At 38.8% G+C, this 17,133-nt stretch overlaps 1 protein-coding gene across 7 annotated transcripts in view; it reads left to right on the plus strand.

Moving 5' to 3' along the window:
• Positions 1 to 17,133, plus strand: part of MET (MET proto-oncogene, receptor tyrosine kinase) — an 89,597-nt gene that overhangs the window by 45,570 nt on the left and 26,894 nt on the right. For all 7 annotated transcript variants that reach the window (XM_063396715.1, XM_063396717.1, XM_063396716.1 and 4 more), the window contains 6 exons: positions 913 to 1,086; positions 6,426 to 6,586; positions 7,780 to 7,882; positions 8,094 to 8,230; positions 10,055 to 10,228; positions 11,119 to 11,218. In XM_063396715.1, the coding sequence (XP_063252785.1) occupies positions 913 to 1,086; positions 6,426 to 6,586; positions 7,780 to 7,882; positions 8,094 to 8,230; positions 10,055 to 10,228; positions 11,119 to 11,218 (849 nt within the window). The remainder of the gene's footprint in view (positions 1 to 912; positions 1,087 to 6,425; positions 6,587 to 7,779; positions 7,883 to 8,093; positions 8,231 to 10,054; positions 10,229 to 11,118; positions 11,219 to 17,133) is intronic.

The following is a 17,133-nucleotide window of genomic DNA, read 5'->3' on the forward strand; positions in this document are numbered from 1 at the left end:
TGAAAATGACTTTCGCATGTAGTCTACAAAGAGTTAATAAAAGATGAAGAGCTATCATAAATATGCTATTGTCATAAGTAGATATGCATTGAAGAATAGGCTTAAAACATCAGCAGATAATATTACAGATAATCCTAAACCATAATCGTAAGCAATAATTTGACCCCCTGAGTTCTATAAGGACTTACAGAAATACATCAGCCGTAAAGATTGTTATTAATCATTTACTAGAAATGTATGAGATATTTATAAGAGTGATCTTCTGAAAATGTACAAAATAAATTTAAGGAACGTCCTGAAGTAAAAAGAAATATGAAGCACTTATATAGTAATGCAATTATACGTTGATTTTAATATTTTGACCAAAAATAATTCTTACATGTTTAGAGTGACTGTTTAATAACTATCCTGATATTTTAAGTAATATAAATTTTAACTTGTATTTTAGGTATAGGTTTTTTGATGATAGGTGTTAAAAAACAAGTACATGGGCACTCACATGCTGTAAGTGTGCCACAGATATTAATACAGCCTCACCAAAGATGAAATAGCCATCATGCCTATTTTTACAAATGTATAAACTAAGGCATACTGAGATACAGAACTGGGAGGAGCACGCTGCTGTTTTCTTTCTCCATCAGCAAAAAATGCTGTCTTGCTGTAAACACCAGATGCTGGTAGTAACTGTATATAACATTAAGATGCCTTTAGGGTTTCTCCCAAGCGAATTTAAAATCATGTCAGTTAAATTACTTATAAGATCCTATAATTACTGAGCTAAAGAGAAGTCGAACTGTGGCTTGCACATCTGAAATCTGAGTAGCACCAGCATGCTATGCATAAATAGAGATTCTCCTTGGCACTGCGTGCATGTATTAAAAGGATGTGTGCATCATGTCTCTCCATCGACAGATAACCAGGATCCCGCTGAAGGGGCCAGGCTGCCGTCACTTCAGGTCCTGCAGCCAGTGCCTGCTGGCACCAGCCTTCATGCAGTGTGGCTGGTGCAGCCAGCAGTGCCTCAGGTCTTCTGAGTGCCCCAGCAACACCTGGACCCAGGACACCTGCCTGCCTAGGGTTTATGAGGTAAAGTGGTGGATTTCTCAAGTTTATCTCTTGAAGGGCGAACAGTCTGCACTCTGTAGACATTTTCTATTCAGGAATTATGATAAATTGTCAGCTTTCCTCAACTTCCTCTCAGCCCTGATGGCCATAAATCCTCTGACTGGATGCAGATGGTCTCCCTGAGAACTGTGGGCTGAGATGCTCATGGAGGGACAGGTTTGTCTGATCATCCGTACCAAGATGGGAGATTACTTATCCTTGGGAGATCCCTGGCCCTAGAAAGCACTTCTGATGGGGAAACAAGATGGGTCTGAGCCAGCCTGGCAGGGGTCTGACAGGAAAGTCACAGAAAGGAGCATCCCCCTTCTTAGACCTCTCTCAGAGACCAAAGTGGAGGAAAGCATTTCCTGCCCAGGGCCACCATAGCCTGACCCAGCACAGGAGGTCTCTGGCTCCCACTCCTTATCCATCCCTGTGCTGGCTCCAGCGTTGGAGGAAAGCATGGTGTTTCTTTGTGAGAAAAAACCCCTCTCTCCTTCTCTCCCTGCCCAAGCTCCTGGGGAAGTTGTTTTTCCATAATGTCCCTCCCTGGCTCCTTGTTCCCATGGGTCTGCTTGGCACTGAAGAGGAGCAGGCCTGTAGCTGCCCCCCAGGCCAGGGGCAGCCAGGGGCTGCTGCCAGCCGGCCAAAAGCTCGTCCAGGGCATGCGAGAACAAAGAGGCACAGAGGAGCAGAGAGCTGCACTGGCACGGTGCAGTTTGGATTTAGCTGTGGTTAATGCAGGATTTGTACTGTACGTGGGACCAAATCTTCCCCTGTCGAGTGTGACATAACTGTGGAGGCAGAGGTTTGCAGGGCACTTGATGGACTGGAAACCTAAGGGAGGGACAAGCATAAAACTTTCTGGTAGCATTTATACCCGTTCACTTGGGTTAGTGCCTTTAAACTACATTGTGTAATTAAAAATACATTTTCCATTATTAGAATACAACTTATAAACAGAGATGTAAGTTTGATATGCTTGGAGAGAAAGGGAGAAAAAAAATGGGTTTTAAAAAAATAATTTATTTCTTTCATCCAGGCATATGATTTCATGTACAATATTTTTAAGTTTTAAAGTTTTAGGCAAAACTACAATTAATCTAGAAAATATAGAAACACATGTTTACAGGTTTGGTTTCTTCCATGTTCATCTTTCAGACACAACATTTAGGAATAACACAGGCAAAATTCAGTGAAAAAACAATGAAGAGTTATAGGAATCAAATCCAAAATGGATGGAAAATGGAAGGGGGAGGGGTGGTTTGCCTCACCTTCTGTGGCCATTTACTTAGGGCAAAAGAGATGCACAAACTTGCTAATGCAGAATGTGAATAGTTTACTTTCCCTTTATCCAAAAATCACATTTATTTCAAAAGGGTTATATTAAATAATGAACTAATCCTTTCCAGCCTTAGTGTATATGAAACCAAATCACCAATTCAAAGGTATACAGTGAGAATTAGCTCTTTCACATTTTTCTGTATGTCTGCAGGCCCAAGGTACTCTCCTATCCTGCACAGTTTGTTTCATCTTTTGTAGAGCTCAAGCACTCTTAATGTTTTTTAATTTACAAACTTTCCAGCAGTGCTGTATATTTCCATAACACAAAAAATATTTCTCAGGCTCTGAACTGCTTAGTTTCTGATTCTCAGAGGGGCTGAACACATGTATCCCTCTTTAATTTCAATGTTGAATGTGTTCACTCAGCAGTTTTAAGAACCAAGAGCCTGGAGCCCATGCACAGGCGCTTAGACCAAGAGGTGTATCCCCCACAGGCAGCTCTGCAGTCCCTGTGAAGTTGCTGGGAGGGGAGCACACCTTGGGTCTGGGGCAGTGGGAACAGGTTGAGGCTGGCGAGGTGCTCCCCTTCCCCATGTGGCTCAGCCCAGCCTGCCCAGCCAAGCCCAGTCCACCCCTGTAAAGAATATGGATCTGTGACACTGATGGATCTTAAAGTGAATCTCACATTACTGCATGCCAGTGTTGGTAGAAGTTGCTTCCAGAAGGTTTATAAGGTAAAAAAATGCAGCTGGCTACTTAAATCCATTGGATTGCTAGCTGTAAAGACAAATTTCATGCTCTACTGGACCATGACATTTAACATGATTACTGAAAAAAATATAAAACAGATTATTCATCATCTTCTGATCTGTCTTTAAACTCACAAGCATAAAATGTAAGAAACAAGCTAGTTTTGTTCCTAACAAACAGAGGATGACCTGCTTTGCATAGTATCTGAAATTCAGTCCAAACCTCTCCCTAATATTTTGCAGCTTTCACAGGGGCAGATTGCTTGAGATATGTCATATGATCACTTTAACCTGAGGGAACAGATTGCTCTGTGCGGGTCTGGTCCTGTGGATGTTAGCTAACTAAGTCTTTAATGACATTTTCCCAGGTTATTACACAAAGTGGTGTACAATGGGAAAAAAAATACATTTTTTCCTCTCAGGAGGGATGGTAGAGAAGAAGCCCAGTATTTTCCCATGGAGTATTGCAGATCCTTGGTCTCTTTTCCCTCGTTTAAGCACTTTCCCTTGGAGCTGTGGGTTGGAGAGGAGCAGTCAAGTCTGCTGAAACATAGACAGCATAGTAGGGCAGACTCTGGGATACATCCCCTCCACAGCCTAGCTCCCAGTCTGCTCCGTCCCCTGCCTCTGCCAACAATGAAGAGTTTCCTCAGCCTGGATGAGCAGTTCCAGAGGGAAGCCAGGGCAGGAGTCTCCTCGGGGATCACTTGGTGCTGGAACAAATTGCCGGCATCTGCGCGTGGCGTTCAGGTCACGCTGAAAGGTGAAGGGTGTAAAAGAAGACATAAATTAGTCTCCCTTCTGATTCTTTGTTGTGGTTGAAAATCTGACATGGTTTGTTGTTGTTTTTAAAGTGAGTCATTTTAGCTGGCTTTTGTATCAGGCGTATCAAGAACATCAGGCCTTCTGCTGTTTGTTTAGGTTGGAGGCTTTGCTGGAAATTTCACATGTGGTTGTATGTGTTCTTGTATTTGAATCAAAATGAATGGGCTAATGAAACTTCAATAAATAGGTATTTTCTTCCAAAAATGTAGGAAGTATATAAGTGGATATTAGCTGTCAACATAAATAAAAGGAAAACACAATACTTTAAATTTTTCCTAAAACAGAAAGTTAACTTTCTTCTTGAACCAAATGTGCAGAGAACAGCAGAATGACAGGCCTTGCAGTGGACTTGCTCCATGTTATCAGTGGAGATAAGACAGTATTCTTCTTAATCCTGCATTTCATAACAGTTATAACTGGTTTGCATTTTGATTGTTTTCTGTTACTACCAGTGCAATGTAAGTACACAGACAAGGCCTACATATACCTCACTTCAAAGACCAGGAGGTTCCCTATCCATTCTTGTCAACTCTCCCAAGAAAAAATCTGGAAAACCACATTTGATTTTCAGCCTTTTCATCATACAGAACAAATGGAACAAAAATAAATCTTGAATAAAAATGGGGGAGTTCTGCAGAACTTAAAAACAAAACTTTAAGATTTTGTTTATTTATTTTTTGCTATCTACCTAGAGGTCTTGCCTCCTAAATTTGTTGACAGAATGTAGTAAATACTTGCTGCCCCTCACTCAATTAAGGTGCACAGGTTGCTCTCACAGATCTCTTTTGCCACGTAAGATCACTAAAAATGTGTTTGGTACCTTCAGTTTTTATTGTGAAGCCCTTATTTTGCTAACTTGTGGATTACATTTCAAACTCTTCAAATGCCACATATCAGTGTATTGTACAGAACATCAGGACATCCTCTACTCCCACAGAGCAATTTTAGTTTCTGCTAGAGTTTTGTTACTTCAAAAATAGATAATGCGCTGAGATACTGAGCAGAGTGGAAAACTAGAATCTAAAGTCAAATCCAGATTTTGAGGAAGAAAACTCCAAAGAAATAAGGAAAAGTTAAACTTGGGAATAGCACAGATTTTGTGGGCACAGTATGGCTCCAAGCTCATAGCTGCAGTTGTGTGTCAGGGGGCTGTGTGAGTATCACTCCTTTTTTATGGATTTGTACAAAAGTGCTGTTCCTGCATAGGTTTTCTCTTTGCTCATTGAGAGCTGATTCAAAGCTCTTTAAAACAGGAAAGGTTCCTCCTGTCTTCAGTGCATTTTATATCAGACTCTTTGTCTGGTTTCTAATGAGGGTAGTAAATTTCCCCCTATATAATATATGGTATAATTCTTTTGAAGTATTCTTCAGCTGCCTTTCTATCTACAATAGTTCATTTGTGAGAGTCTTGAAGTATAGCTACAAGAGAGTTGAAAAGAAATGTGCTGTCTTACTGGATTTCCAGATGAAATAATAGCCAAGCATCACTCAAACACTTTCCTTTCAGCTTGAAAATTAAGCTGAGTCCTTTGAAGGACACAGCTGTATTGCATTTTAGGGGCAAAATTATTATCACTAAAGAATTAAGTTTAAGATACCTGGGCACTATAATCACAAGTATAAATTCAGTCTCTCATTCCTTTCATTCTTTTTTGTTTGTCTAGTGGTACTGATATGTTTGCAAAATTGTGCAGTATTGTTGAAAGTCCTCATAATTCCTGATCTAATGTATTTTCTTTTTGGTTGATTTTTTGGTGGGCTTTTTTACTGACAGTACTAACCAGTACTTTTACTGAGCTTTGTAAGACTTCTATAGTGTTCCTACGTTTTTCCCACCATTGTTATATTTTACAGGACAATTTACAATATACACACACACACAAAAAAAAAAAGTATTTCCTCTGTAGATTGTCTCTGTGTTTCTGAGGGGCAGTTTATTTTTAACTTGGAATTAGAAGTGACCAAATGTAAAATGTTTAAGGAAAGAATAGCAGAAGTCGTGTTAACTTTATCACAGTCAACACGATATTGGATTATGGTGTCTTTGAAGCTACTTCACTCTGAACCAAACTTTCATCAAGCTGACAAAAAACGGTCATTTGGGGGCTCTTTTGTGTTCAGCATTCAGCTTCTAACAAAATAAGTATATTGTATGTTTAACACACCAGAAATAAGATGTGAAAGACAAGAACGGCAGGATTTAAAAGACCATTACAATGCACAGCTTGTTCAGTGCCCCTAAACATTATCTTTCAAAGCCTTCTAGTACAGGTTTTGTTATTTATTGCTACTGTCATAGAAAGCTCATAATGTGACAAATGAAAGGTGAAGAACAATTAAGATGAATGCTAGGACATAGTCCACCAAAAGAAATGCTTTTCTAAAATTATTCCTTTGCCCATTCTTTAGCTCCAAGTGAAGTTCAAGAAAACCTGATTCAACTGACACAGTATTTTTTAACAGATTCTCCCAAGCAGCGCTCCCATAGAAGGCGGGACAAAATTAACACTGTGTGGATGGGACTTTGGATTCAGCAAAAATAATAGATTTGAATTAAAAAATACAGTAGTCCATATTGGCGGACAAATCTGTCCTCTGGAAGCAAAATCTAGCAACAAAAATAGGTAAGAAACCTAAAATTTTAATTTCCATTTATACAGATGTTCTTTATGCGGTATGGATTTTTTTTTTTTTTTTTTTTTTTGCAAATACAAACATTCAGCCTATAAGTATTACCTCTGATTCTGAAATTTCAAATTTGAAAAAATCCCATGGTTTAATAAACACCCCAAGAAAAACAATGCTCAAAATGGAGATGAAATAAATCTAGTTTATGGCAATAGCTCCTGCAGCAGTTTTTCTGAATTGTCTGTGAAATGCTATTCATCATCTGTGGAAGCTGGCAAGAATGAATCTATTCAAAGGTTTGAAAAGGGGGCGGGTTCCTTTTGCCAGGATCCTGCTGGGCTCAGTTATGTCACCTTTTCCTGATCTGTAAAGCTGCTGGAGAGAACTGTGAGAAGATGCAGGTATTTCGTCATCCAGAAGCTTATGACCCTCAACTGCACCTCTCCTCCTCAGAAATATGTATTTGAGACACTGGGATAATGGTTTAAGTTTAAAACAGTGGTTACTGTGGTTGTTATCTTGCAGAAGTGCAAGTTCAGTGAATATCCCCTCTCTGCCACCAGAGCATTGTGCAAATCGTGGCACAGCTTTCCTATTCACATACACAGCAGTGAGGAGACCCCAGCAGGTGCTCCAGAAGTGTAGAGCACTCTCCTAACTGCTTTTCTGAACAGCCTTAATGGAAACAAGACAATTTAAGGAGACTAGATTATATATGAGACTATGTGAATGTAACAGGATACCTTGACACATGCTGCTGTAGAAGTTCAAATTTAATTTTTGGTAATATTTAATTTTTTACAACAAACGTGTGTATACAATTCATTTTTTTGTAATGCTATTGTCTGCCAAAATTTGACACTGAAGGAAAATTCAAAAAAAATCCATAGCCATTGAGTAGAGGGGTTTTTTTTTCTATCATACTTCTTTTTTTCTGAAATATGTATGATATACTAAAATTATTTTCTGTGGCCAAGTATTATAAAGACCACAGCATTTGTGTTTCTTTTTAAGGAAGAGGGCCACAGTTCTTTTAGCTGTTATTTCTGAAATGTCTGTGATGCACATAGATTGATGATCTGTTTAGTATGGATTCCCCATTATTATGAGTTTGAAGTGGTTCTATATTAATACAAAAAAAATCAATCAGGAAAAAAAGTAATTCCATTTTTTCCCTTGTTTTCTGAAGGCTGGAATGCACAGTTCCTGCTGCAAAAAGTCCAGGTTTTAATATATCCTGTAGTGTTTCTGCTGGACACGGCAAAACACTGTTCAACACATTTTCGTATGTGGTAAGCACTATGATTAAACCTTTATTGTCAAAATTAGCTTCACTATTAACTGATAGGGACTCCTCATGAGTCCAATGCAGCATGGTAAATTCTGTATTCATGTTGGCTTTATTGCTACTTCATGGAAATGCTAATAAATGTTTTAAGTCCTCCTCTTTACATTTTGGAAATAATTTCATAATCCACTGGTTTTATTTTTACCTCTCCTCAGAATCCTGTAATAACAAGTATATCTCCCACGTATGGCCCCAAGTCTGGAGGAACGTTGCTGACTGTAGCTGGAAAATACCTAGACAGTGGGAAATCCATGAGGATTTTTGTTGGTGAGCAACCATGCACTTTGAAAAGGTAATGTACTAACTAAAACACAATGCCTTTAATACTGAACTGTCTTCATTAAAAGCCTTGGAGTTAAAAAACCAAACTCAAACATTTGCTTTTCTCTCCTTGTGTCACTTATTGGGGAATTTATACAGTCAGCAGTATCTATCCTGAGTTTAGGATACCTAAATGTTTTCTAGAAGGGACTACAGTTCTCTGGAAGTCTTGTTTCTTCTGTAATGTCTTCATTAACCTCATTAAAAGGTTGCATAGAGAAGTGTCAAATTAGCTTCTAATGGACAGGAAACTGCTTATTTCCCATCATTTTGTCACCCTGATTCCCACACACTCAGCCCTCTCTCCTGAGTTAGCAAGAGCTGCTCTTCATGCAGCAGCTGCCAGTGAACAACCAGTGGGCCCAAGTTACCATTTCCTAGTGCCTTGTTGGGTGGAAGCCTGACCAGTGTGACAATATCTATCCCATGCAGAGGACAGCTATTTCTGCACTGCTATCAGTGAACAGCCTACAGAACAGAGGCAGCATCAGTTTGGGACTTTTCCTGGTATCTAGATAATTGTTTTGGAGGTTTAAGGCAGAATTTCTGGTGGCTCTGTAGTGGATCCAGCAGGAGCTCAGTCACAAATCTTTGATGTGTTGTGTGTGGAAATGCCTTCAACCACAGCTGTATATAAATTTTAAACAGCAAGCACAGATTCTCTGCTATGGGCAGACAAGAGTTCTGAATTTGGTAACCATACTGCCATGGCACAAATCCCACTTGATTTTTTGCTTAGGTACAGCAGGGTGATTCCAGAATTGTCACCTCTGCAGACAAGGACAGAATCTGCAGACTTCTATGCAAGTCTTAACCAATCTCTCTTGGCAGATGTTTCTCTAGGCTAAACAGGCAGCTTTCCCCAGTTCTGAGGGCAGCTAGAGCAAGATTTGTTTTTATTCCTTTAAGAGATGTTAAAAAGCTTCCAGATACAGCTGAATGAATCACTATCCCTTATGGTGAACCTCGCTTTCCTGGACAGCTTCGTAAGTTGTAGGAAATGTCCCTTTTTGTCTAATTTGGAGACCATCTCTTACATTCTATGAGAACAACGTCACTCAGATGGCCCATAGCTGTGCTTGGGCCCAAATCACTGAAACCAGCTGGTAGAGAGAAGTTTACTTCTCCAGTCAGTTGCCACCCTTGTCTCTGATATGCCATGCTCCCTGTGGCCACATTTCATGTGCTTCAAACTTCAGGATCCTCCTGCTGCCCACCCACCCACTGAGCTCAGTGTAGGAGGAAGACTTCCATGGCCAAGCATGATAGCAAGGGAAAGGTGACTATCCCAGAGACTCTGCTGATGTGCTGAATTCAGCCAGCTCTTCTTGAATTTTCTCTGTCTTCTTTCTCCTTGGTCTCTGCCTGCCCCTCAGCATCTGGTACATCCCACACGAGCACCTTTACTTGAGGCTTTTAACACAAAGTCCTGTGGATTTGAAAGAGGCGTTGTCGTTTGGTTATAGCAGATCAAGTCATTCTCCTTAAACCTGGAGTGTGTTCTTGTTTTCCAGGCTGGAAGCTGACTTTGCAGGGTTCAAGGGCTCATGGGGTTGTCACCAGTACACCTTCCATCAGGCAAGGTGCAAGTCAACTGAACTAAGATGAATCTTGAGCCTAAGCCATGCTGTTCCAATTTCTACCTTATGTCATACATACCTGCAATTTGATTATCCTGCAAGAAAATCAATGAGTTTTTTACAAAAAGATCTTTAGGCAATGTTGGGGCTCAGTAAAGGACAGTGTTTTAAGCCAAGTACATGTTTTGTAATGGTGACAAGCAATCTGTTTTCAGTCCTCCCAGCATATCGGCGAGTGCCGTGGAGTGCTACACTCCAGCACAGCAAATTCCCCAGGAATATCGTGTGAGAATGGAAATCGATGAAGCCATTCGAGACACAAGCAGACATTTCACATACAGAGAGGATCCAGTTGTTTTTAAAATTCATCCAGCCAAATCTTTTCTTAGGTGAGTAAAATTTTCTTATAGAAATAAAAAAGCAACAAATGAACAAAGAATGGCTATGCTGCTCAGCAATCTATCAAAAGAAATTGCATTTTTATCTCTATCTTCCGTGGCAATTGTTTCTATTATGGTGCAGTTGCAGAGGGCAAATCATTTCCTTTCAGAGGTGAAGGAGAGGGGGGAAGGGTGCCTCTCTTTGTGATTTCACTCCTAGCTGCTGCTGAGGCTACCTGTGATGTCCTGCTGAGATACCCACTGCACAGCTCAGTGTGTCTCCTGTGCTGTGTCTGGACATTACACTGATTGCTGAGGAAAATCATTTAATGTGACAAGTCAGCCGACTCAGGAGAGCAAATGGATTTTTAAATAGTCTAAATCCAGTGCTATATAAATATTATGGATATATGTGTATGGTGGTATGTGTGTGTTTTCGAGTGATGTATTCATGGTATCAGTAGCTCTAATCCAAGATATCTGCCTTTGCCAAAAAAATATCAGCAATAAAACAGACCCCTTTTTCAGCACCACTGAAAGATGTAGGTGAAGTAAGTTAGTTAGCAAATGCTGAGTATAAAAAAATCAACCTCTTTTAAAATGTACACATTTGTTTTATAGCCTGGCTTATCACAGTTTTAAAAATATTTTTCTTTCCTTCTTTTGATTAGTTGTTATCGTAAATGTAAAATCTGTTTCCCAGAAAAATTATCTTGATGCTCAAAGCTATATATTTGCATTTACCCAATATATCCCTAATTCTGGTTTTATCTTTTCATTTACTCTAAAATATAATTTGTAAATAACATTACATTATCACAGCAGTTATTTATCCTACTTATCATCTCTTTTCCTTTTCCTTCCTTTTTTTTTTTTCCTCTTTTGGTAAATTTTCCTAGTGGTGGAAGTACAATCACAGCTCAGGGAATCAACTTGAACTCAGTGTGCTTTCCTCAGATGGTGATTACTGTACCTAAACTAGGAATGAACTTCTCTGTGGTGAGTCAGTCTTAGAGAAGACAATCTCTTATCTTTTCATCTTGGTGTGGTGAATGGTTGTGAATTTTCAGTCAAGATACTTTGACTTTTGCCTTGAAATTTTGAGGCTTCTACAGATATTGTGATGTTTTCTGCAAAGACTGTTATCACTGTATAGGCAAAATTCAAAACAAATTTGAAATTAGGTTGAGGATAAAACAACTGTTTCCAAGAAACCTTTTCCAAAGAAATAAGGCTAGTACAGTATCTGATAGGAAGATTTTTATATTTCAATTTAACAATGCAAATTCAATGACTAAACACAGAGCAATGCAATATTGATATGTCAGATTATATGACAAGTTCAAGCACAACTGTGATACTCAAGTGGTGATGGTGGACATATATCAAAGGAAGAGGAAGAGTAAATATATAAAATCAAAAGTAAGTATTGTTTTTAAGAATTTCTGATTGCCAAAATCCCTGTTGGGGAAATCTGTCCTAACTTTGATAAGTTCAGCAACTAAGTTTTAAAATGGGTTTGAGCTCCTGCAATTGGTCAGTTAAGTCAGTCAGAGATGTAAATCTTCTTTTTTTTGTTCCTGAGTTGACACTACACAGTGTCCAAATCTAAACACAGATATGACCCTGTGATCTGCTTTAATTCTCATCAGGCAAAGATGACATTTGTCATCTAGTTTTACTGAAACTGCCTTCAGTAAGCTTTTGTCTACACATTTGTGCTGTACCTCCAACATTTTCTTATCCTGTAAGGTTTGTTTAGTCTGAAGCTAAATTGATCTACACTCTTTATGACATGCTACTTACTGCTCATAGTCTCTGCTTATTTCTAATGATCATCATACACTGTTTCCTGAATTGAATTCTAACTATTAGACTTAGGTTTGCTCAATGCATTTTAAATGATATGTCTGCAATCTTTTATAGCTTCAAGGTCATCATATTCTTCATGATCCTAATTTGTATAATATTATGAGTGTCAGGACCTGAATTTCTGCAGCATGTAGTCGTGGCTTGTAATTTAATGGGTTCAGATTTTAATCTAAAGATCAGTTCCTTTCCAATGAAACACAGTGTTAAGTGTTATCAAAAAGTCACTTTACCCATCAGTCAGAAAATAAAACCTTTCAGTGAAATCTACTAAACTCAAAATTTATTAGATTTTGAGTCATGTGAGCATAATTATTTCTAAGCACAAAGGATTTTGAAGGAGAAAGATCATTGCTGAAATTAGGTCTTGAGATTTTGCTTTATGTAAAAATCATTCGTTTGCTTTTTCTGTTCCCCTGTGGGAATATGCAGTATTGCTTCTCTTCAGGCCCTGATACTGCATACCTTGTCAAATATTTAGGACTTCTCAGAATCTGATCAGATTTGAAAGATCCGAAGTTTTAAAGAAAATCCACTGTCCAAAAATGACTGGCAACTCCAGGCAATAAACACCACAGAATTTACTCTCTCTCCCAAATATTGGGGAGCAACCTTGCCTTTGAGCAATGTTTTGCTTTCATCCTGCATCTAACTTCCTGTTGAAAAAAGACTTAGTCAGTCAGAATTATCTCCTTTATTCTTTTTCTTTACATACCTTGCAGTGTGTTTCACATTTGCCAACAAACAAATCTCCTGCCACTGCAGATCTCTAAGAAATTGTCCCAATGTGTGAGTAACTGTACACTAGTTCATTCTCCCTGCACAAAAGGTGGAATATAACCTCAAGTGGATTATAATCCAGAGTGTGTAATACTTTGACATTGCCCAAGCAATATATTTTTGCTCTATGGAAATTAAAGGCTTCTGGCACTCAGTCACCTTCCTTGCCTCTATGGCAGCCATTTATTCTGCCACTATTCTCTACCTCAAGCATGTTTCTAAAGGAAGAGTATTAATTCTCAGGTAAAAAGGGAAGATTTATAAGTGTCAAAACAAGACTGTGATGAGTAATTGAGGAAATTGCTGGTGGAGGATGCCCATGGCTGTAGTCTTACCCATCCTGCATTGGAAGTTCTGGGCCCTCTGCATGAGGGATGTACCAAAAAACCCCAACATTTCATTCATTACAAAAATAAACAACAATGAAGAACTATTTCTAGCAGAAATTCAGACTAACTATCCCATTTAGAAGGGAGAAAACAGGTTGTTGTTCTGAACAGACCAAAGAAGTGCTCAAGAAGTGCAATAGCTGAGGTTATATGTCTTTTTGCTTCCTTAGTTTGAGAGAGGATAGCTAAACAAGTCATTTCTTTTAATTGTTATTCAAGTCCTTTTTCTTTTCAGTTTTCTCTCACTAGCCTCCTCAAGAAGCTGCTTTTGTCAGCATTCAGAAACTCTGGCTCTTGGGAAAACCAAAGCCAGCCTGAAACACATCCCAAAGCATCAAAGTAAAGTACAGCTGGGAGGGACCACAGCGGCCTAGCATGGCCCACTGCCCTGTGCCAGGAGCAAATGTACCCAGACCACTGCCTAACAGATACTTGTTTAGGCTGTTATTAAAGCTCCTTGTGAAAGAAATTTCACAATCTTGCTTAAACAAGCTTTAGAGAGAGCTGCTCTACCTGCTTACCTAGTGGTTTGGAAAGACTTCTTTCTAATAATTGACCCAAATCCTGTAGCTAATTACCTATCTTCTTGTTTAACCCTTTGGGTATACAAGCAACAGATTATCAGTCTCTCCTGCTAATTTTACATATTTGTACTAAATTATGATTAAACCTTTCTCTTTTCCAGTTAAAACAACAAAACTACTCCAAGCTCTCCTGATAAATGTTGGTTCCTAGAACTCTTCTCATTCTTTCCCCCGCCTCCCGGACCCTTCTCCATTTTCCTAAAACTGGCAGTGCCCGATTTAAAACAGGTCTCACCTTCCCCTGTCAGCTCTCTGTCCTCAGGTTTAATTGTGGCCTGCAGTCCTGATGGAGTCACAATGTAAGTGGAGGGTCATTTCTGTAAACAGCAGGAGCTGCTGGGGATGCTCTGCATCCCAAAATCTCAGGGAGCAGAGCCAGCAGGCGCCCTGGGGCAGTTGCTTTTCTCTGCCTCTTTCCACCCCGGTGGTAGAGGTGAGTTGTACAACTGATAGAAAGGTTTTTCTGGGAGAGCTTCCTATAAGAAGTGCAGTTTCACTGAGACTGAAAAGTTTGGGGTGCAATATGCCAACCCCTGTAGAAGAAACATTTAGATTGAGCTTTTCAGCTTTCATGTTTGGAGTTTGGCATCTCTGAAAATTTTTCCTCTATAGAGCAAAAAATGCCTTGTTTCCATTTTACAGTATTCTTTTCATGTTTATTTAAATTTCCTTAAAATTGTTCAGTACTATGTTCACACTAGTTGTGTTTATATTACATTCTATGTTAACACTGTCAAAATAATACATTTTGCCTTCTTTGAATTTATTTCAATGAGTGAAAAAAATGTATTGAACCATATGTTTCAATAATTGCAATGTGTTTCTTCTTAATTTTTATTTCATGAATTCTTTTTATCATTTGTTCTGACTGGAGAAAGAGTAGGAATTTAGGCAATGCTGCATAAATTCCAGAGAGATCTAGAGAATGCATAGGAATACAGAAACCTTCTCACTTCTGTTCACGTATCCAGTTCCTGTGTGAGGTACACAAGGAGGGAAGCAGCTCATTCACTCCTTTCATTGTGCCTGTAAAAAAACCCTAGGCACAGTTTGGAATGGTGTTTGATCACGAACCTGTGCTGTAAATTATGGTAGATGATTCTTCTGCTTCTGAAGCACTTGGGAATAATGTTTTTTTTCTTTGAAAGCCTGTAGTTTGCATTGATTCCTCTAAAGTGAAGAAGTGGTCATTTGGGGATCCTCTCTTGAAACATTTTTAATATTCCATCTATTAACTCATTTGGATATATATTCCCACTGCCTAATCTCTTCTAACAATGAATGTCCCAAGATATGCAAGGCTGCAAAACTAAGGAGAAGCAATTTTAATACATTACCTTCAACAGCTGACCCTGTAGATATGCAAGATCTTCTTTTTCCACAGATTTTTAATTATCTCTTCAGTAAGTAGACCTTTGAATGTTCTTCAGCATTTCATAATTTCTCCCTGCCAGGTGCCATTTCCTGCTGTTTTACAGGAGAATTTTAAAATACTCTAAAGTATGTTCAATGTTTTCGAGTCTGTCAGCAATCCATACTCATATTCATTAAGATGCCTAGAATTCAACAGTGTCTACCTTAGATGTATTAAATAATGATTTTTAAAATTCCCTGTAAAGTGTGGGTAGTGAGTGTGCTTATTGAAGATATTCATGATTCCCTATCCAAAGACACCTAAGCTTGGATCCTCTATCTGTCTTGACTCCATGGCACAAAACTGCCACAGAAGCCCAGTGAAAAGTTCCCCTACAAAGGGGAAAGTTCATCTTTCTGTCTGTGCCAGATCTGTGTCTCACGCACATCTCCTGCCAAGGGAAGGGTACAGCAGGGGTTGTCAGGGAAAAGCCACTGTGTGAAATCACCAGGGTGCTGGGAATGCAGTGCTGCAAGGTCCATTGACCATCCCAAGGCCAGGGAGGAATTTGGACTCCCAGTCAGTATTGATCATGTTGTGCAAAGGGCTGGCTCTCAGACCCAAGAACAAGAGAGGTTTTACTCTACCTTCTGGTCTGATGATCTGATAGACTAGAAGTATCATCTCCCATGCCTTCATCCAAGAGGAAAACTAAAATAAAAAGCCTACTAATCCATCAAGATCATTCATTGTACCACCTGAAATGGCAGAAAAATGCAATGAATTCTCTGAAAAACCCTCAGGATATGCTGCTTGAGTGTCACTGCTTCACACAGAAAAGTCTTCTGAATGGGCTTCTCTTCATGTTGGACCTGTATTTTCTTCTCTGTCTATTAAGAAATCATCCTTTGGCAAAGACAGTTGGAGAGTCTCCAGGTCTGTCTTTAACTTCATTCATTTTTCATTCTTCACTGGAACTCCAAAAGTTTACTTTTTATGAAAGAACAAATTGGCCCTTTTCTCCTTTCTGACAGCTGCAGATCCTGTAATACACATCCAACTGCCCCTCTCTAATGTGTGTCAGCTGCTGGGAGACCTCTGGAACTCGGAGATCCTCCCTCATACTTTTCCTGTTGTTCTAGCAGATGAAAAAAAATTGAATTGGGCACTGAAGTTCAGGTTCTGTAGGTCAGGTTTGAATTAATTGCCTCAAGGGTCATATTTTACAAATGGAACAAGAATACATACCTTAAGTGATGAGTCATATGCATTGTGCAATGGATTATTATTCCCTTTGGGGTACAGCATTTACTTATGCTTGTGAAATGCTCCATAATTTTTATATTTTTTTCTTCCTCTTTGTCTTCAGATGTAGATTGTAGTCACAAGAAAAATGTAGGCTTAGCTTTTTAAGTGAATGTACTTTAAAGTTTAATTAAATAAAAGTTAAAGGTGCTGGGTGATAGGCAGTATCTTAATTGAGAAGGCAATAGATTGAATTAGGGGGGTTTTCTTGGAGATCCTCAATCCAATATTTCTTGAAAACTAAACCATCATATTCTTCAATTGCTAAAACCAATTTCAAGGTAAAAATGTCATGTCAAATCATGTACCAATAAGGGCATTGCAAATAAGATTTTTCTTGACCTTACCAATCAGTCACATTGCATCCCCTCCAAAGAGTATTATTAGATTTTTATCATTTTCTGAAAGCTTCTGCTTCAGAGACCAGCCTGATAAAGTAAAGTATCTGATTCTAATAGATAGCCACAAACAAAGTTATGAATACCACTGCTATTCATTTAATGGACATCACTACTCTACAGTAGATAAAGAGTCTAATGAATTTACATTAATCAAATAAATATACTGATTAATTGGGACATACTTGGGTTTATAATTATATATATTTTAGTAACCCTTTTTAAGAATTGACAC

Source organism: Prinia subflava, chromosome 4, assembly GCF_021018805.1.
Source record: "Prinia subflava isolate CZ2003 ecotype Zambia chromosome 4, Cam_Psub_1.2, whole genome shotgun sequence".
In the NCBI taxonomy this organism is placed as follows: Eukaryota; Metazoa; Chordata; class Aves; order Passeriformes; family Cisticolidae; genus Prinia; species Prinia subflava.